General features: G+C 49.3%; 2 protein-coding genes and 1 pseudogene across 3 annotated transcripts in view; 2 read left to right on the forward strand and 1 right to left on the reverse strand.

Moving 5' to 3' along the window:
* Positions 1–2,356: 2,356 nt before the first annotated feature.
* MORN4 (MORN repeat containing 4) lies at positions 2,357–12,968 on the reverse strand. 2 transcript variants are annotated; one of them, XM_004579992.3, is made up of 5 exons: positions 12,810–12,968; positions 5,395–5,486; positions 3,624–3,738; positions 3,150–3,259; positions 2,357–2,894 (listed from the first exon to the last, which is right to left on the reverse strand). In XM_004579992.3, exons 2-5 carry the CDS (start codon positions 5,459–5,461, stop codon positions 2,746–2,748), a joined length of 441 nt encoding a protein of 146 aa, XP_004580049.1. In that variant the 5' UTR covers positions 5,462–5,486; positions 12,810–12,968; the 3' UTR covers positions 2,357–2,745. The 2 variants fall into 2 exon arrangements, with proteins under 2 accessions (XP_004580049.1, XP_058527437.1); XM_058671454.1 differs by having other exon boundaries at positions 12,802–12,936.
* LOC118759505 (U2 spliceosomal RNA) lies at positions 7,836–8,003 on the forward strand (annotated as a pseudogene).
* Positions 12,969–15,705: 2,737 nt separating the features above from the next.
* The window catches only part of PI4K2A (phosphatidylinositol 4-kinase type 2 alpha), a 29,733-nt gene continuing 25,793 nt past the window's right edge, over positions 15,706–19,645 (forward strand). The window contains exon 1 of the mRNA XM_058671199.1: positions 15,706–16,243. Coding sequence (XP_058527182.1) covers positions 15,809–16,243 — 435 coding nt within the window. The 5' untranslated portion in view covers positions 15,706–15,808. The remainder of the gene's footprint in view (positions 16,244–19,645) is intronic.

Here is a 19,645-nt window from a genome sequence, read left to right on the forward strand (position 1 = left end):
GATTCACTCCCCAAGTGGCCACAACGGCTGGAGCTGAGCTGACCCAAAGCCAGGGGCTTCTTCTGGGTCTCCCACGCGGGTGCACGATCCCAAGGCTTTGGGCCGCCCTCGACTGCTTTCCCAGGCCACAAGCAAGGAAGTAGGGCTGCAGGGATTAGAACTGGTGCCCATATGGGATCTCAGCACGTTCAAGGTGAGGACTTTAGCCACTAGGCTACCACGCCAGGCCCCTGTCACTCTTTCTTATCCCTCTGGCCCTTGAAGACAGAGAGGGAGAAAGAGAATCTGAGATGGGTCCTGCCTAAGGGCCCAGTCTAGAGAAGAAGATGAATGACATCAGTTTTCAATAGAGAGTTGCCATCTGGACCTGGTATAATGGCCTAGTGGCTAGAGCCTCACCTTGCGTGCGCTGAGATCCCATATGGGCGCCAGTTCATGTCCCAGCTGCTCCACTTCCCATCCAGCTCCCTGCCTGTGATCTGGGAAAGCAGTAGAGGCTGGCCCAAACCCTTGGGACCTTGTGCCTGTGAGGGAGACCCAGAAAAAGCTCTTGGTTCCTGGCTCCAGATCGATTCAGCTCCAATTGTTGCAGCCACTTGGGGAGTGAACCAGCAGATGAAAGATCTTTGTCTCTCCTCTCTGTAAATCTACCTTTCCAATAAAAATAAATAAATCTGTAGAAAAAAAGAAGTAAATAGTCATCTGGGTGGCACTAAAGCTTGGAGCTTACCACTGGGGTTCTCTCACAGTGCCTTCCAGGGCGGGGAAAAAGTCAAGGCAGGGAGGGGTGGGGGCAGCCTAGTGCTTTGGCTTTGGGGCTTCAATCGGCCTGGATTTAAGTTCTGGACTTGCCCCTTAGTGTACCTGTGGGACTTGGGAGAATCCACTGAACCTCCCAGAGCTTCATCTGCAGCCAGGACAATAGGACGCCTTCCTCAGGGCTGAGGACTGAGCCACATGATGCACTGCCAAGGCTGGCAGCTGAGGGAGGGAGCTGGGCAGGACCTGACTTGCCTGAGGCAGCCCAGCAAGTCTGGTAGCAAAATGGTCTCAGGGCTTAGCACTCTGATGTTTAGATGAAGAGGAATCCAATGGAAAGGCAGTTGGAACAGGGGCCTGCCTCATTAGTGATTTGGGCAACCTTAGCCTATCTTATTAAAAGAAAAGTTCCTAGGCCCAGCATCATAGCCTAGTGGCAAAATCCTTGACGTACATGTGCCAACTGGTTCATGTCCTGGCTGCTCCACTTCCTATCCAACTCCCTGCTTGTGGCCTGGGAAAGCAGTAGAGGACGGCCCAAAGACTTGGGACCCTGTACCCATGTGGAAGACCCAGAAGCTCCTGGCTTTGGATCAGCTCAGCTCCAGCCATTATGGCCACTTAGGGAATGAACCAACCAAAGGAAGATCTTTCTGTCTCTCCTTCTCTCTGTAAATCAGCCTTTCCAATAATAAAAACAAAATAAACAAACAAAAAGCTCTCATTCCCACTCTGCAGAGGTCTTGAGACGGAGTGCATGTTGGTCCCAAGCCCACATCTGATTGACCTGCAGAAACAGCAAGTCTCAGGAAAAGAAAGCAAACTAAGTAGAGGCAGTTGTTGTGATTTGTTTATTCTTCACGAACACTTGTTGTACAGTACAATTCAGTGAATAAATAGAGGCACACGGCTATGATTTCCACCACAAACTACTGCTGAGGGACAAGCAGTGTGAGGATAAGGACTGGGACGTGTGTGTGGGTCACAGGGTAACAACTGTGCAGGAATCCTATCAGCAGAGAGCCGAACCCAGGCCACATGGCAGAAGAGTCACAGTGAACCAAAGGTAGGGAGCCATGTCCCTTGTCCACCGAAGTCCTAGGATGGGGAACTCCACATGGATGCAGGCAGTGTGGCTGATGCTGACACACCATCAGCACACACCATCCGTGCATGGGGGATGTCAGGTGACCTGCTTCCCTCTGCCCTTTGCCCTGATGCAAGCAACAAATACAGGTTGGGTAAATGATTAATGCGTGTGTCTTTCCTGATGATCCCATCAAGGGTTCCTGGCTGACAGCTAAGAAGGGAGAGGCCCCGTGGGGGAGTATCTCCTGCAGGGGAAGGACAACAGCCTGTCCAGCCAAAGCCAAGGTCACCAGCCCTCTCACCACTCTTAGCAGGGGCACAGTGGAGATGAGTGTCCACCCGATAAGACAAAGTGAGCCTGGAGCCAGGACTCCAGCTGGCAGTGAATGAGTGGACAAAACAGAGAAAAGCCCTGGCCATGACTTTCACAGGCCAACTGCACTGCCCAAGCCCACCTCTCCTCATTTTTCCAGGGCAGTACAAAGCACTGGCCTTCAATTAGGGTGGAGATCATCTTTCCCCTGTAAAGGCAGAGTGAAGAGGTGATTCTCTATCACTCGGCCGAGGGTGGGAACAGGCCACAGGTGGTGTGCACTGGGAAATCCTAAGGCGTAGGAACAGAAGGAAAACAAGGGAGACAAGGTGGCTTTTCCTCTTCCTTGTTTACATGAGGAGGAAGAAATGCCAGACTGCTGGCCAAGGCGGCAGGGCCCACGAGCCAGCCCCTTCACCGTTTCCTGTGACTGAGAGAGCACCTGACCCACAGGGAGGGCTGCAGCACTGGGCTGCTGCTCCAGGGTTCTGCTGGTGGCTCTGATCTGCCCCGTTAGTTCACAGAGGCTGCACAGTGAGGCCTTTAGCCTTGTAGTTCCTCGCCAGCTGATGCCCAGGGCCCCGTCAGGCAGTGAGGCTCCTGGCCGACTTGGAGGCACCCTGGGCCCGTTGGATGATGGCTGAACACTTCTCACGCCTCAGCAGCTTGTTGTTCTCAAATAGGCCTTCATTGCGTGGCATACCATGGGAGCCATCCGGGAAAGTTAGTAGGCCTTGGAGGAGGACCGAGAGCGCACAGTGTTAAGGTCACAGAGGTCAGCTTGGGGCCTCCAGGCCAAGGATGGGAAACACTCCCAGCTGTCCTTGGGATAGCTGGCTAGGTGAGTTTAGGTGGGGAGGTGATGGGGCCCCATCACTGTGAGCACTGGGCAGCCAGGGAAAGCGCCACATTACAGAGGTAAGTATATCAATCCTGCTGGGTCCGCCTCCCACCCACCTCCACCCTGGGCTGCTATATGGCAACTTACCAAAACCGTCGACTCTACCATTTTTAAATTCCCCCTCAAAGGTCATGTTGTCATGTCGAATGAAGATTCCGACACCGTTAAACTTGCCCTGGGCAAACTCCCCCTCATACCTGTGGAGACACCAAGATGTCAGCCTTTACTGGGCACGTTTATTGTCTAGGTTCCCTGCTGTCAGCAGCTGCAGCCACCCCACGTACTCTTTACTAAGTCGAGGGGCAGAGCAATGTCTACTGATCCCCACGGCTCTCCCCAGCCCCACCCACCCGTTCCCAGCCAGCAAAGCAGAGTCAAAGAGTACATGTGTTGTGAAACCCTCATCTCAAGCAAAAAACAGAAGTGGGGGAAGGTCACTCACTCAAGTTTTAGATAGATTCAGACATGATCAACAGAAGTGCTGTTCACTTCTTGCCTGCCCTGTTCTTACATCAGGGCCTCCCTTGTTTAAGCCTAAGATAGGAATGGCCTGATACCCACCTTGATCCATCTGAGAAGGTCAGCACCCCGAAGCCGTTAAAAAGCCCATTCTCAAAATGACCCAGGTAGGTGCCACCATCTGCAAACATCAGTTGACCAAAGCCATGCCTGCGGCCTGAGCAAAGACATGGAGAGGTGTTAGGTGGGAAAGGAGTAGCTTTCGGGCCCCTTCTCATGCCTCCAGCATCCTTTACCTCCCACTTCCTACCCACAAAGCAGAAAGGCTATGGCACTCAGAGCAGATGCCTGCTACCCAAACTAGGCACCAGCAAAGCTTAGCTCCTGAGACCGCTCATCTTAGACACACCCATAATCTATGGAGCAAAATCCTCCAAGTCTAAATGGTGAGAAGACACCTGAAATTACCCCCAGCTGAGGCAGGAGCAGGGCTGAGAGGTTAAGATGTGTGGCTGTTTGGACCTTTGGGGAATTTAACCATAGATGGGAGCTCTCTGCTTGTTCTCTCTGCCTTTTAATAAATAATAGCATTTATAGTGGCTTTTCTCTGAGCCAGCCAGTCTTCTAGACTCTTTGCATTTATCATCTGATTTAATCCTCATGACACCCTTATAAAGTAGACAGACTACTGTTTTTATTCCATTTACCAGATTGGAAAATTGAGGCAAGGAGAAGCTAAATAACTTGTTGGAGATCACACAGCTCTGAGCAGAGCAGCAAGAATGCAAGATGCAGCAGGCAGCCTGCCACAGCAGCCCCCAATGTTGGCCTTTACACAGGGTGTCTCTAAAGTCTCCCACAGCTCTGTGAAGATGCTGGACAAGCCCGGCAGCCTCCATGGCAGCACTAGCTGAGCTTCGTTTGGTCGGTACAGCTGAGTTTCCCATGGAAGGGCCCAGAAGACAGTACGCTTCTGGGGGAGCAGTGATGCCCTTCACACACAGGCGAGGGTGCTCCTTTGATGGCTAGAGTGTCCAGGAGAGCAGGCTCTCCAACAGGCCACCTTCAAGGCGACAGCAGGTGTTTGGGAGGCAGGAGAAAAGACTCCAGATGGAAGGAGACAAGTCTAGCCACATCTGCACCTGTCGAGGCTCACACATGGACTGGCTTGCAGGGCTCTAATGTGAAAAGGATGGGGTGACAGCAGGAACTGCCCTTCATCTGTGCAGGTCAGGAAGTCCAGCTTCTCAGGGCAGTGCCTGGCTTGTGGGCACTGGACCCACAAGACTTAAAAGCAACCAGAGTGTATTTCCAACTGAGCATCATTAACTTTCTTCCTGCATAGAGCCAGGCTCCTAAAAAATTCCATTAATCCTAGGAACAAAGACTTGCAAAGGCAATGAGCTGTGGGCAACAAGAAATTCAAGGCAATGAATGTCATTTGTTCCTAGTGTTTGCCCTGCTTTTCACAGCTTCCCATTTCTTCTTTAAAATTCCCTGGAACCAAGTTATTGCACTGAACTCTGTACTCTATAATTTATGGGCACTTAAAATAATTCACTGTACTCTGCTGGGTACATTACCATTTATTTTGAAAAAAATTCCCAAATAATACCACTAAAGGATGAATTGATGTTACAATAGCTTTCAGATTTAGAAATGGAAAGATATAACTCATGTATGGGGGTTGGATGAGCAACAGTGTTCTCTAACTTCTTTATTTAACCCTGACATAGAGCAAAGAGAGGACACGCTAGATGGAAGTCCTGGGGCTGGAAATGAGGTCTGGAGAGTTGGCTGGCTGTCCTGGTGCCTTTGCCCTTCTGTTAGATAGTGTTTCTACCAGATACTGCCCACCAGAGGTCCTTCTCACCCTCCTTCCACTCGCCACGGTATTCCTCCCCACTGGAGTAGGTGAAAGAGCCCTTTGTCAGGGTCATGGTGACGGTTACAGAAGAACGAAAACTGTAGGAAACAAGCAAAGGGTAACAGTATGATACCATGCATTGCCATCATGCCTTCTAAGGCTGCCAGGTTGCCATATCCACACTGACTTGAGAACTTTAAAAATACCCACTACCATCATTATCACACCTCCGCCCAACCACCATTATCGTCCTCTTGGCTTTAAAGGTTTCAGTTGGTTCCAATTTCCTATGACCTGAAAGTGGAGGATGAATCTATAAAGACTAACTTAGTCAACAAAATCTTAAATCTGAATTAACCCAGTGGACTCATCTGTCCTGTGGATGCTGAAACAGCAACCCAGAGAGGTTGGAAGGTGGGTTAGTGGCCGAGCTGGAACAAGAAGCCACCTCCCCTGACCATGGCTGGCCCCTCCGCTCCCATGCGGGAACCCCCACTGTCAGGTCAGGCTGATTCAAAGAGATCCGGGCAAGCTAGGCAGAAGAGTGTAAAGCTGGTAAGATGGGGGAAAGAGGAAAGTCTCTAAGGGTTGTGAACAGGGATGGAATATGATGAAAGCAGTGTTTATGAAAAATAAATATAGCAACAGAAAGCAGGTGGGATTGGCTTTGTAGCCAAGCCTACAAGGAAAAAAAGCTTGCAAGGAAGGCATGATAACTGGATAGACCATAAAAATGAGCACTGTATTTCTGCCTTCATTCATGTTTTTGCAATGTAACATGGCAAACTCTCCTATTAAGAGGCAACATTTGTTTACTCCTGCACTCACTCTCACTGGATCTGGGTTGGCTGAGTGAGGTGCTCTAGCTCTTGGGACACTGGCAAAGGTGTTTTCATTCATTCCTTCATCTTTTCCAAATATAAGCAATATAAGGTTTTCTCAAGTGATTATGACAATACAGAGTCCTAGGCCCAAATCACACCCCACTGAACCAGATTCTGGTTGGAGCCTGGGAACCTACAGTTTTATTTAACAAGTACACTGTGAGAATACTGCAAGTCTGCGGACTACCAATCCACTAACTAGAAATACTCTTTGGGAAAAGCTCTCTGGACTATCAACCATCCTTGACAAATCTCCCAAGATTAATAATGGACCCACAGCCTGATCCACAGGCATATGAGAACCTATTTGACAAGCGCCAAGGGGCCAGACCTAGTGCTTCTTCAATTTCAATACTCAGTGCCAATGATTCTCTTCTCCAAGTCCCAGAAAAGCTGAACCATGCCCAGTATTAACATGGATGGCTCCATTATAGAAAACCAAGATGGGGAGAAGTGGGGGGAATCCCAGTGCCTATAAAACTGTGTCACATAATGCAATGTAATTAATAAAAAAAAAAAGAAAGAAAGAAAACCAAGATGGAATTACAAAGAGTAGGCTCTGCAGCACAAGAAGAACCTGATAAGTGATGCTTTAAATGTTCAACTAAGGGCCCAATGGCAAATGTTCAACTAAGGGCCCAGTAGCATAATGGCTAAAGTCCTCATGTTGCACACACTGGGATCCCATATGGGTGCTGGTTTGTGTCCCTTGGCCCGGCTTTCCATCCAGCTCCCTGTTTGTGGTTTGGGAAAGCAGTGGAAGATGGCCCAAAGTCTTGGGACCCTGCACTTGCACAGGAGACCCGGAAGAAGCTACTGGGTTCTTGGCTTTGGATTGGTTCAGCTCCAGCCATGTCTCTCCTCCTCTCTGTATATCTGACTTTCCAATAAAAAATAAATAAATCATTTTTAAAAATGTTCAACTAAAACAAGGACATTAAGCTTGTCTTCTCCGATTGTGGTGGGAGACAGAGCTGCGCTGTTTACATTCTAGCCCACCTGGCACAACCCTCTCTGATCAACTGAGCAGCCCCTAGAGAAGCTATATGAAATGTGCAGCAGGAACCAACAGTTATGGACCACTTCTTATGGATCCTATGTGATAAACACATCCTCTAATTTCATTTCCCAATGACTGTATGAGGCAGGTACCATTTCTACTTTACAGTTGAGGAAACTGAGATGCACAGATGACAAACTAATGAAGATCACCCAGCAAGCCTGTGTGATCAGAGCCCTGGCAGCTGAACTCTAGGACTCCTCTTGGTTATATGCAAACTTACATGATTCTAGCCTAATGCTCCTCCCAATGTAATACAGCAGAAAGACCCGAGCTCAGCTCCTGACAGCAGATGGGCCTGAATTCAAATGTTAGTTCACTCTATAACCATGCACAAGTTCCTTAAGTGTTTGTAAATCTCATCCTTAGAGCTACTACTCAAGCACGTATTTTACAGAGTTGGCAGGTAGATCAAATGAAATAGAGCACATTTAGTCACTGGAACACTGCATGGCCCTGTCCACTAATTGTTAGCTTCTTCTCCTTTAAAAAGGGACAACTAAATCGCTTCTCGACCTTTTGGCTAAGATCAAGTGTAGTATCTGTTCTTATCAGTTTAAAAAGGGACAACTAGGGGTGGGCATTTTGACACAGTGGTTTAGTCGCCACTGGGGTGCCCATATTCCACATCGAAGTGCCTGGCTTGAGTCCTGGTTCTGCTTCTTCCTTTTTTTTAAAAAAAAAAAAAAAAAAAACTGGAAAGTCAGTTCTACAAGAGGAGAAACAGAGAGAAAGATCTTCCATCTGCAATGGCCAGAGCTGAACTGATACAAAGCCAGGAGCCAGAAGCTTTTTCCAGGTCTCCCATGCAGGTGCAGGGTCCCAAGGCTTTGGCCGTCCTTTACTGTTCTAAGTCCTCTACAGATCACAAGCAGAGAGCTGGAAGGGACGCGGAGCAGCCAGGATATGAGCTGGCATCCATATGGGATCCCAGCACAGGTAAGTCGAGGATTTTAGCCATTAGGCTTCCGTGCTGGGACCTTGTTCTGCTTCTGATCCAGCTTCCTGTAATACTCATCCTGGGAGGCAGCAGATGATGGCTCAAGTATTTGGGTCACTGCTACCCATGTGGGAGACTTGGATGGAGTTCTAGGATCTTGGTTTCGGCTGGCTTAGTCTTGTCCTGGCTCTGCAGGTGTTCAGTGAGTGAACCAGTGATGGAAGAACTCTATTTGTCTCTCTGACTTTTAAATAAAATGATAATAGAAAAATTTTAAAAAGAAAGACTTCTAAACTCACATTTATGTACTATAATGAAAACTTCTTTCAAGTCTTTGCTTAAGATAACAATGTTACCAATGTAATTCAGGTAACATTTTGAAATAGAAAAACAGAAATTTTGACTAGCGAGGTATATATCATGCAGAGAAAAATCAACTTAAAGTTGTCACCCCTTTGTTCTTTATCTACACCTTAAGGCATTAGCGGCACACTGGTTTTACAATCAGATACCCCAAAGTCCAGAGATGATTTGCTGTGAAAATCATGTGGTCTGGGCAGCACCAGGCGGGACTCAGTCGCATCATCTAGGCATCTCTCAGACATGAGGACTGATGAATTCTGGGAATTCCTGTGCTCTCACCCAAATACAGAGAAAGTTGTACTTCTAGCCTGCTTAATGGAGGCCTTTTGAGAGATGTTTAAGCGGTCACACCTCTGGGAGTTTCCTGTCTCTTTGGATAGCAGTCAGAACTGCAGGTTGACAGCCCCTCTGAACCTCGGGGGGCTGCTTCCTCAGAGGAGTGAGGCCAGCACCTACAGTGTTCCCTGTGGTCAGTGTCCAATTTCAGGCTTGCCAGGCTCTTATCAACAGCCCAGCATCAGTGTGTGCTGAGGTTGAGGTCAACGTGACTCCAGTGCAAATACAACATTCATGAGGGGAAGAGTGACAGTTTTTCATCAGAACTGAAGTGCAAAACTCTTTCTGATCCAGACAGGCATTTTGATAGTTACACACCTTCTTCAGCTCTGCCTAGATCGAATTAAGTCACAGCTCCAAGAATTGGCTTATAATGCAAATCACAGCTGTTTTCTCTCTTTAAAATGCATTCATCAGAATCTGACGGGTTGCAAAACCCTAGTCCTTGGCCTGTGATATAATGCCTCCCAACTGCATGAGCAGAAAGCTGAATCTGACGTGTGGAATATGGGCCTGGTGTGATAGCCTAGCAGCTAAAGTCCTTGCAGACACCAGGATTCCATATGGGTGTCGGTTCGTGTCCCGGAGGCCCCACTTCCTATCCAGTTCCCTGCTTGTGGCCTGGGAAAGCAGTCCAGGACGGCCCAAAGCCTTGGGACTCTGCACCGGCATGGGGGACCTGCACCCGCATGGGGCACCTGGAGGAACCTCTGGGCTTCTGGCTTTAGATCAGTTCAGCCCTGGCCATTGCAGCCACTTGGGGGAGTGAATCAGTGAATGGAAGATCTGTCTTTCCTCTTCTCTGTATATCTGATTTTCCAATTAAAACAAACAAAAAAGCAGTGTGGAATACCAGAGACTCAAACCAGGCTACTCTGATGTATGACGTAGGTCTCCCAGGAGGTGGTTTAATCTCTGACATGATGATTAAACCCTTTACTCCTTTCTCTTCTAGGGGAATGACAGCATATTTGCTTCAGCTGTTGCTTGTCAAAATGATGTCTATTCCCCAGACCACAACCAAAAGTACTAATTAAAGGAAACCATATGTACAGTCCATGGGTCTCAGGCCATGGCTGAGAACATTTGGCTAGAATCTGCTACATGTGTCCAAATAAGTGATACTGTCACTGCTTGGAACAACGTCAAGATTTTAATTTATGCCTGTTGTAATTAGCCATGCTAATTAAAAGTCAGCTGCACTGCTGCTCAGCAAAAAAGGGATCTCACTAGTAACCATGGTCATTGAGACAAATCTAGTTAAAGATGGCATTTCCGGTACAGATGAAGACGGAGAGGCTCAATGGTCTAATAAAGGCTGCAAGTCAATATTTGTATCAGTTATTCAGGTAATTTAAAGAGAACAGATGGTCTGGGGGTAGGCTTTCCATATACCTGTGGAATCTACTCATAAGCCAGATGATTTTCATTGGCTTTTACCCTTTCTGCACTCCTGACAGCTGGTTACAAATGATCAGTCCAAACATTTACCCAAAACAAAATTACTATTTAAAAATATTTTTATGACCTAAAATGTCTTACAACTTCTCAAGTGCTCACAACAGCGACGGCTCAGACAGACCTATGTTAGGAGCCAGGAACTCCATCTGGGTTTCCGCACGGGTGGTAGGAATTACGTACCTGGGAGCCAACATCTGCCACCTTTAAGGTGCATTAGCAGGAAGCTGGATGGAAGCAGGGGAGCCTGGATGCCAAGCAGCAGACATGCCAGGTGGGTGTCCCAAGCAGTGACACCAGCCCCTAAACTACTAGTTTTCCCTATAAACCAATACCATTAGTCTGAATAACAGATCATATTCCTGCTACCTTTATTTTATTTTGCCCCAGAGATTTCCAAATAAAATTTGGAGACAGTAAGTGAAATTTGCCATTTCATGTCTGAAAGATTTCTAATAAATCAAACTTACTACAGATATCCATGCATTCTTAGTAACCTGTGTCCAAATTAAGAGGAATTTAAAAATATATATACTTGTGAAGGGATGGCTCCCTGTTTTTTTAGGGCAGCTATGGCTCAGAAATACCTCATCAGAAGGCAAATACCAATCACCAGTTGTCAGTGCTTTAAGGTTGACTTGTAACCAAATGAGACTACAGTGGGTCTTCAGGAATTTTGATTCTCCATGCCCTAAAAAAGTCAGAGCAGCAAGGAGGTGAACAAAATCTAACTTCAAGAGGGTCTTCATGATACCAGGTCTAAAACAGCAACTTCTCAGGTTGCAGAACATGAAGTATGGGTAAGGCTGCCAGCACGTGACTGGCAGAGAGCTAGAGATATGGGCTTTGTGGCACAAAAGATTCAGCCACCACGCGGGACACCTGTATCCCGCACCTGAGTGCCTGGGGTCAAGTCTCGTTTCTGCTTCTGATCCGGCTTCCTGGTAAGCACTAGATGATGTCCCAAGCACTTGGGTATCTGCCTCTTACATGAGGAACCTCTTGGCTTCCATCTGGCCCAGCCCTGGCTGGGGTAGAAACTCAAACAAAAACTCATTCTTAAGTCAGGAGCCTGGAATGTGATGCAGGCTTCTGATGGCAGGTCCCAGCCCAAGTATTCCAGTCATCCTCCCTGTTCTCCCAGGAGCTGGATCTGAAGTGGAGCACCCAAGACTTGAACTGGGTCCACATAGGATGCTTGTGGAGTGTGCAGCCCCCTGCGACACAAGGTCAGTTCCTCTTTTAAGGTATTTTTGTTTTTTAAAGATTTTATTGTTATTGGAAAGCCGGATATACAGAGAGGAGGAGAGACAGAGAGGGAGACCTTCCATCCGATGATTCACTCCCCAAGTGAGCCGCAACGGGCCAGTGCGTGCCGATCCGAAGCCGGGAACCAGGAACCTCTTCCAGGTCTCCCACGCGGGTGCAGAGTCCCAATGCATTGGACCGTCCTCGACTGCTTTCCCAGGCCACAAGCAGGGAGCTGGATGGGAAGTGGAGCTGCCGGGATTAGAACCGGCGCCCATATGGGATCCCGGGGCGTTCAAGGCGAGGACTTTAGCCGCTAGGCCACGCTGCCGGGCCCCAAGGTATTTTTTTAAAAATGAATTTGAAATAACGATTTTTATTCTAACCTTCCCTTCTTCCACTTGAAAAAGCAAACAACTGTACTGTTACTATATAATGGCCTTATTTAGGAAGATTGTGGGATGGTTGTATATTAGAAAATGGGGGAAAAAATACAGGCAGCAGAAAGGATGTTTGAAAAGATGATGGTGACCACGATGACTAGGGGCCATAAACACTTGAGGGATGCTCAGAATGCTATTCCAAGGGAAAGGAGAATGACTAGGCCGCGGCTAACAGCGGAGTGTGATTTCTACTGGTGCCAGAGTAACGCAGGGACAACACCCATCAACTTCCTAGCGTGGGCCTGTGGGCCGTGTCTCCAGCATTGTGTGACAGGCACGTGGCTGGTTCCCACTGAACAACCCCAGCTGCCAGCACACCCTGGCCTTCCAGCCCCACTGTGTCCCTCCACCAGAATGTGACAAGACGCGGGCCTGCCAAACGCAGGGGAACCCAGGCTACCAGCTCATTCCAGCCCAGCCGCTTCCCTCCATGCGTGGCTGCTCTCCCGCCCGCAGGGTCTTGGCACACCCAGATCTGCCAGCCGCTTCCCTCCCAACGCTGCTCCTCAACCCGAGGGACTTGGCTCTCCCAGGCCTCCACCCCGAGTCCGGGACCACCCCCCCTCGCCGCAGCTGCCTCAGGGCAGCGCTTCAGGGATGGAATCGCTGTCCTCAATAGCGGTCCCGTCCCCGACTCGATCACTTAAAGTCAGCCCATGGAATGGACCCGGCCCCTCCCACCTGCCAACCTGAGCTTGGTCTTTCAGGACAATCACTCCCAGGGACTGGGCTCCATCCGCCCGGACTGCAGCTCTCAGTCAGTTCCACCAGTATCTGACCCACTTGACGCTGACATTCCGGGCAGCCCCACCGAGCACAATCCCCTCGGCCCATTGGCTGTTGCCCGGACAACCGGGAGCAACGCCACTCCCCATTGGCTCAGCCCTCCCCTGCGCCATCTTTGTGCGGGTCTGAGTGCTTTGAAGAGCCCGGTTGAGTCTGAGGGAGGGGTGGGGTCGAGCAGGTGATCCCGCAGGCCAGGCGGAGTGCTCGGTCTTGGTTTCGTCCAACCCAGAGATAACCTGGCTGAGGTGTTGATCTTAAACGTACCCAAAAACCCACGCCGAAAGCCCCCGAGAGCCCTAGCTCGCATGCCTGCGAGCGTAAATGGCCCCGAGGTGGAGTTGGAGGACAACACGTAAATCTGGCTTTAGACGCGCAGCTTGGTCATTTGTGAAGCGCGGGGCAGGACAGCTGCTTCACTGTGGTGACAACTATGTTGTCCTTGTCGTTAGTCGGACCCTTTGTGTTGAAGTACCGCTCCAATATTGGAGCCCATCTTCCCACATGCTTTCTCCTGGCAAAACTCATGTGTTTATTAACTCAACAGTACAAGCGTCGGCTTTTTAAATTATTTTGATCAGAAACGCACATTCACAGAGAAGAGAGAGAGAAAGATGACACTCTTTGCAAAAGGGCAAATTGAGCTTGAGGGAGTAGATAATGGAAGTTCTGAAGGGTTTCCATAGAGAAAAAGCCACAGAATTCTACAGAGAACTGTAAATCTGGGAACATCTCTTGGCTATGATTTGTAGCTCTAGATGAAAGATTCCAGAGACCATGTCTAGAGCCATGGTTGATGGGGCCCAAGTGGAAGGAAGACATCATTGAATTATCTGAAGACCAGGTAGGAGAAAGACACGCATGCCTTGTAAGGAAAGGAGTAACTGAACCCTGGATAGGTCTTTGGCTAGAATAATTCATTTATTTAATCAGAAAACTTCAAGACATTCCCATTCATACAGCTAAACAATAGCCTTTTAAAGTCAATACTTCTAGATAGCTGCAGCAGCAATTTGACTCAAGGAAGTGGGATTATGAAACGTTCTTGACTGTGTGGTCATCTTTGCTGAAAACTAATTACCTCAGGTCTGGTTACTTTCAGCATTACCAACATTAACAATAGTCTCAGCATCACTAAAAAGCTCCTATTTCTGGAATGTTCTTTATGTTTCAAAAACACTATGCTAAGCGACTTGTATACTTGTATTGATGTCTATTTTTTAAGATTTATTTATTCTTACTGGAAAGTCGGATATACAGAGAGAAGACACAAAGAGGAAGAATTTCTTTTCACTGATTCACTCCCCCAGCTGGCCACAAAAACCAGAGATGCACCAACCTGAAATCCAGAGCCTCAAGCCTGGAGCCTCATCTGGGTCTCCTACACAGGTGCAGGTTCAGGGTCCCAAGGCTTTGGGCCATCCTCAGCTGCTTTCCCAGGCCACAAGCAGGGCGCTGGATGGGAAGCGGGGCTGCCAGGATCAGAACCAGCGCCCATATGGGATCCTGGTGTGTGCAAGGCGAGGACTTTAGCTGCTAGGCTATCACGCTGGGCCCTTGATGCCTATTTAATCAGGTGGGGCCCAGATGATTATTTCTTTTATCTATGAGGAAACTAGGGTTTAAAGAAGTTAAGTAATTTGGAATTCTAATTCAGATATCCCTGCTGCTGACCTGTCATTCCATACCTTAGAAAGTTGTGTGGCCATACATTGTCACCTGAATGGTAGCCCATGAGGTTATTTTGCACCCTAAGGGCCAGGGCTATATCTCTCTTCTGTTATCTATGTCCCATATCAGATGTGCCTGGATAGAGTCTTGGCTACTCGGCTAGATTCAGGCACAGCAGGAGGCAGCAAGTGAGGCACAAATACCTGACTCCTGGTGGGATTTGAATTCTAGAGCTCCTGGCTTCAGCTGGCCAGGCCCTGGCTTTGTAGGTACCAAGAGCTCAAACCTGCAGATGGAAGAACTGCTGCCTTGCAAATAAAATAATCTTGAAAAAAAAAGCTACTTATTCCCTGTGACTAGAAACTGAGGTTTTACAGTGCTGGATAAAACAATCGTGTAATTCTAAAATCCAATAGGGCCACATCTTTCTTCAACTCACAAGCGTAGCGCATTTGGGTCAAGCACTATGTAAGATACCTGAAAGATGGGTTTTATAATTTTTTTTTCCAAAGATTTATTTATTTGAAAGGCGGAGTTGGAGAGGCGAGGGAGCGAGATCTGCTAGGTCATTCCCCAAATGGTCTCCCCCTGGGGTGTGGGGCCGTGAGCACTGAGCCATCCTCCCTTGCGTTTCCGGGATGGGGGCTCTTGAAGTGGCGCATTTGGGATTTCAATCCCGTATGGCGTGGCGGCGACGCGGGCGCTGGCCTTTTTAAAAACTTTTGACTGAGGCAGTACGGGGGATTTTATTTGTCTCTCCAGCACTTTCAACATAGCAGCCGGCGAGTTAATGACACCAGCCAGTTAATGTCCTCCAGCCAGTCCCCAGCAGACATTCCAAGAACGAAGGACTGAGGGAGAAAAGCGACTGTTTGGAAAGTGCCCCGACCTCCGTCAGCCAATGGGAAGCTCAGGGCGGGACTTCGACGGTCGCGGCCGGGGGCGGGGCTGACCCCGGTTTGGGCCCTGGAGCCTGCGCAGTCTTCCCCGAAGGTGACGGAGAGAAAAATGCGGAGGCCGGGATTGCGTAGGAGTAAGTTCTGATTGGCTACTGCTGGAGCGCGAGGGGCCGTGCCTACTCGTCGCCAAGTAAACAGGGCAGGAAGGGGGCGGGGCCAGGGAGACGCCGCGACCTGGTTGGCTGAGAGGGAGGTGGGGGGCGTCACGGATTGGTCCCGGCCGCGAGCTCAGCTGGTACCGAGCGCTCCAGGTCCCGGAGCCGGCGGCCTGAGGGATGGACGAGACGAGCCCACTGGTGTCCCCCGAGCGGGCCCAACCCCCGGAGTACACATTCCCGTCGGGCTCGGGCGCTCACTTTCCGCAGGTGCCAGGGGGCGCGGTCCGAGTGGCATCGGCGGCCGGCTCGGGCCCCTCTCCGCCGGGCTCGCCAGGCCACGACCGGGAGCGGCAGCCCCTGCTGGATCGGGCCCGGGGTGCGGCGGCCCAAGGCCAGTCCCAGACCGTGGCGGTGCAGGCCCAAGCCCTGGCGGCGCAGGCCGCGGCGGCCGCGAATGCCGCGCAGGTCCACCGCGAGCGGAACGAGTTCCCGGACGACCCTGAGTTCGAGACTGTGGTGCGGCAGGCCGAGCTGGCCATCGAGCGCGGCATCTTCCCCGAGCGCATCTACCAGGGCTCAAGCGGGAGCTACTTTGTCAAGGACCCTCATGGGGTGAGAGTGGGGCTGGGGACCGGGGGGAGGGGAGCTGGGGTTTTTTAATAGGCTTCACATCGCGGGCAGGAATGGGGGAGAACCACGGGGGAGACGCTGCCATAAAGGGAAGATGTGCCTGGCCAGATTGCGGGATGCCCCTAGGACTGGCTTTGGGGAAACTCTTCATAGGAGTGAAGAAATAAAACCAGAATCTGTGTGGTGGGGGAGCATCGAGCGGAAAAGGAAAAGAGGAAATTGAACAGATATTGGCTGGAGGCCCAGCTGTATGGTGGGGCAATGTGCTGATGGACACAGTCACGGATGGGTGGGGGAGTATTCCTCTTTCTGGTAAGGGACTTGCAGTCCATTAAGCTTCTGGGGCGGCAGGTTAGGTTTTGGTGCCTGTTCTCCCTTCTTGGATGGAGCCGTGTTGACTGTTCTGGAGGTCGGTGACCCATCAGGTCCAGCCTTATGTTATGATGATCTCTCGTGCCACCGTCCTGGATCGCCTCCTAACATTGCCGATAGAGTGGGTGGACTCCACGGTTACATCTCCCCCTGGTTACTTCTGGCTTCTGAGAATTGATTCAAACACCGACTTTTGGAAACATGAGACTGCGCACTACCTTTTACTTTCATTTCTTTCCCAGGGCTGTCAGCAGTTTGCTCTTCAGCTAAAGACAAAGAAGCATTAACTCACCTTTATTTATGCCACCTGCATGTGTCTAAAGGGGGATGGCAGGGGATGGGATATGAAATGGTCTTTATGCTTTTTTTGAGAACTGAAGAAGAGTTTAAGGCAATTGGTCAGGCCAGAGACATTGCACAGCAGGTTACGAAATATCAAGCCTTGCCTAAGTTTTCAGATGCCAAAATGGCTTATTACTATCATAATTAAAATGATGCGTGTCAGAATTACCTTCTGTTTTTCCTGCATCTCTTCTGTGTGAACCCGTTAGATGGGTCATGCACTGTTTTTTGTTTGTTTGAAGATTTGTTTCATTGAAAGAGTGAGAGAGAAAACACAGACTTCCATCTACCGGTTCACTCCCCAAATGGCAGCAGCCAGGCTGAAGCCAAGAGCCCACAACTACAGCTGGGTCTCCCACAGTTTCCAGGCCTCAAGCAATTGGGCCATCTTGAGCTGCTTTCCCAGGCACATTATTAGGGAGCTGGAGCAGAAGTGGGAGTTGGCAGGGGTCAAGCAGGCATCTGTATGAGACACCAGCCCCCTATGCTGCTTTCCTGGGAGTCGTGAGAGGCCAGGGTGGGCTGTGCCTTGCTGCTTGGGATGAGAGTCATTGAATGACCCTGTTAATCACCCGGAGTGATCCTTGATCCTGATGTGACCAAGGATCAGAGAGCAGTTCTGCTACCAAAGCTTTGAGATTAGTATATCTTTCCAAGGCCCTTAAATAAGGCCACTTGAGAGTCAAACAGGAGCTATCATTCTAAAAGCAAAGGAAAATGAGTTTCCTGAGGGCCAAATGCCAGCAGGATGCTTTCATCTTTTTTGTTTGAGAGCAGTGTGAGAGCCACGACCTGAGTTGTTTTTTTGTTTGTTTGTTTTCTGTTTGAAGGTTTTTCTTTTTAGCTTCTTTAGCTAAGATTATATTTGAGAAGTATAGGAGAAGGCTTCTCTCTTCCTGACCCTGTTGCAGCTCCACTGGAAGTAGGTCAGGACAGCCGAGGTGAGCTGGTGCCCTGATGGGTGGGGGGTGGTGTGCTTCCCCTCGTTCTGCCTGGCAGGTGAAGTGCCACCATGTCAGATCACAGGCCATGAGTGATAGGCCATGGGATGACTCTTGGTGTTTGCAGGATTCCAGGCTCTGAATTTCCTGGGCACTTGCCTTTGTTGGAGAGGTTGTCTGACCACTGGGCTCCCACGGAGGACCAAAACAGAGGACCACTCCCCATGGACTCACCGTAGATGGTGTTATTATCTTTGTACCTCTTCCAAAGATATTTATGTATTTGACCAAATATTTTGTTAATGCTTTCTGTGTGCCAGGTACAGTTTTAAATGTATTACAGGTAATACCTTCATAACAACTTTTGGAGGTAGTTTCTATCATTCCTACTAAGGACAACACAGAGACACAGAATGTAACTGATTTCCCAGTTAATGAAGGGGAGAGGCACAGGATGGAATCCAGGTGGACTGCCCAAGAGCGGACACTCTGCGCACCGTGCCCTGCTGCCTCGGTTAGTCATCTCGTTTCTCCTTTCAGTGAACTTCAATACAATCGAGGCTAGTATTGAAGCCAAGTACAACCATGTGTACAGATTCCTTGACGTGATAGTGAAGAAAGTCTCCTTTGCAAGGAAGCTAAATGAGCCTGCAGGCCACAAATGACGGCCCTGGCCTTTCTCTTCACTGGGACACAGGCCCCTTCTGTCCAGCCAGTGTCCCTCTCCGTGCTCCAGGAGGCTGCTCAGGCTTTGCACAGCTTGTCTGCTTTCCAGTTGGTGGGAACGAGGATGGGGGAGGGAAAACAAGTCCCCACCAAACTTTAAGGCACTTCCTAAAAGTTGCCCTAGGCTCTTCTGCTTATGGCCCTGGTCCATTGTTCACTTACCTGCAGATGTAGTTGAGAATTATAGTCCTTATTCTACTGAGGGGAAAATCAGGGATCTTGCATCCAGGAAAGAAGAGGAGCAGAGGCCAGGGAGCCAGCAGTTTCTGGAACAACTGCTTTTGAAACATGGGCTGTTCTAAAAGGTTCTTGAAGCGAACGACCCTGATTCCACTTCCCAGTTCAGGATGGTTTTTGCCGTAGTGTGAGCTAAGGGCCTGGAGTAGTAAAATGGAAAATGCTAGATGAGAAGCTGTGGTGGTGAGTGCTCACGTTTCCCTCTTCACTTACATCCCGGCGCCGCAGGTCTCACACTTGCTCAACTGCAACAGAATTCTTTGCGCAAAGCCGCCAGTAACACTGGATGTTCATATAGCCAGGAATTGCCAAACAGCATGTGACTTACTAGTTTAAGAGGATTAATTGAGGTATCACGTGAAAGCTCAAGACAGTTCCTGGTGGTTAGTGGGAACCTAGTCAGGAGTCTTGCTTTCTTTTTTTTTTCTTTCTTTCTTTTTTTTTTTTTTCGATATATTTATTTTTATTGGAAAGGTAGATTTACAGAGAGAAAGAGAGACAGAGAGAAAGATCCTCTGTCCTCTGGTTTGCTCCCGAAGTGGCCACAATGGCCAGAGCTGAGCTGGTCTGAGGCCAGGAGCTTCTTCAGGTCTCCCATGCAGGTCTGAGGCCTCCCATGGTCTGAGGCCATAAGCAGGGAGCTGAATGGGAGGTGGAGCAACTGGAATACAAACTGGTGCCCATAATGGAATGCTGGCGCTTGCAAGCAGAGGATTAGCCAATTAAGCCATTGCACTAGTCTCCTGCCCCCCCATGCATAGCTTTA

This window comes from Ochotona princeps, chromosome 13 (assembly GCF_030435755.1).
Source record: "Ochotona princeps isolate mOchPri1 chromosome 13, mOchPri1.hap1, whole genome shotgun sequence".
In the NCBI taxonomy this organism is placed as follows: domain Eukaryota; kingdom Metazoa; phylum Chordata; class Mammalia; order Lagomorpha; family Ochotonidae; genus Ochotona; species Ochotona princeps.

Coding starts and splice junctions, on each gene's coding strand:
- MORN4 (XM_004579992.3), bottom strand. CDS start 5,461: ATGACCCTGACAAAGGGCTCTTTCACCTACTCCAGTGGGGAGGAATAC. Junction 3,739..5,394: donor CCGTGGCGAGTGGAAGGAGG/GTGAGAAGGACC, acceptor GTCTTTGCTCAG/GCCGCAGGCATGGCTTTGGT. Junction 2,895..3,149: donor TGGTAGAGTCGACGGTTTTG/GTAAGTTGCCAT, acceptor TCCTCCTCCAAG/GCCTACTAACTTTCCCGGAT.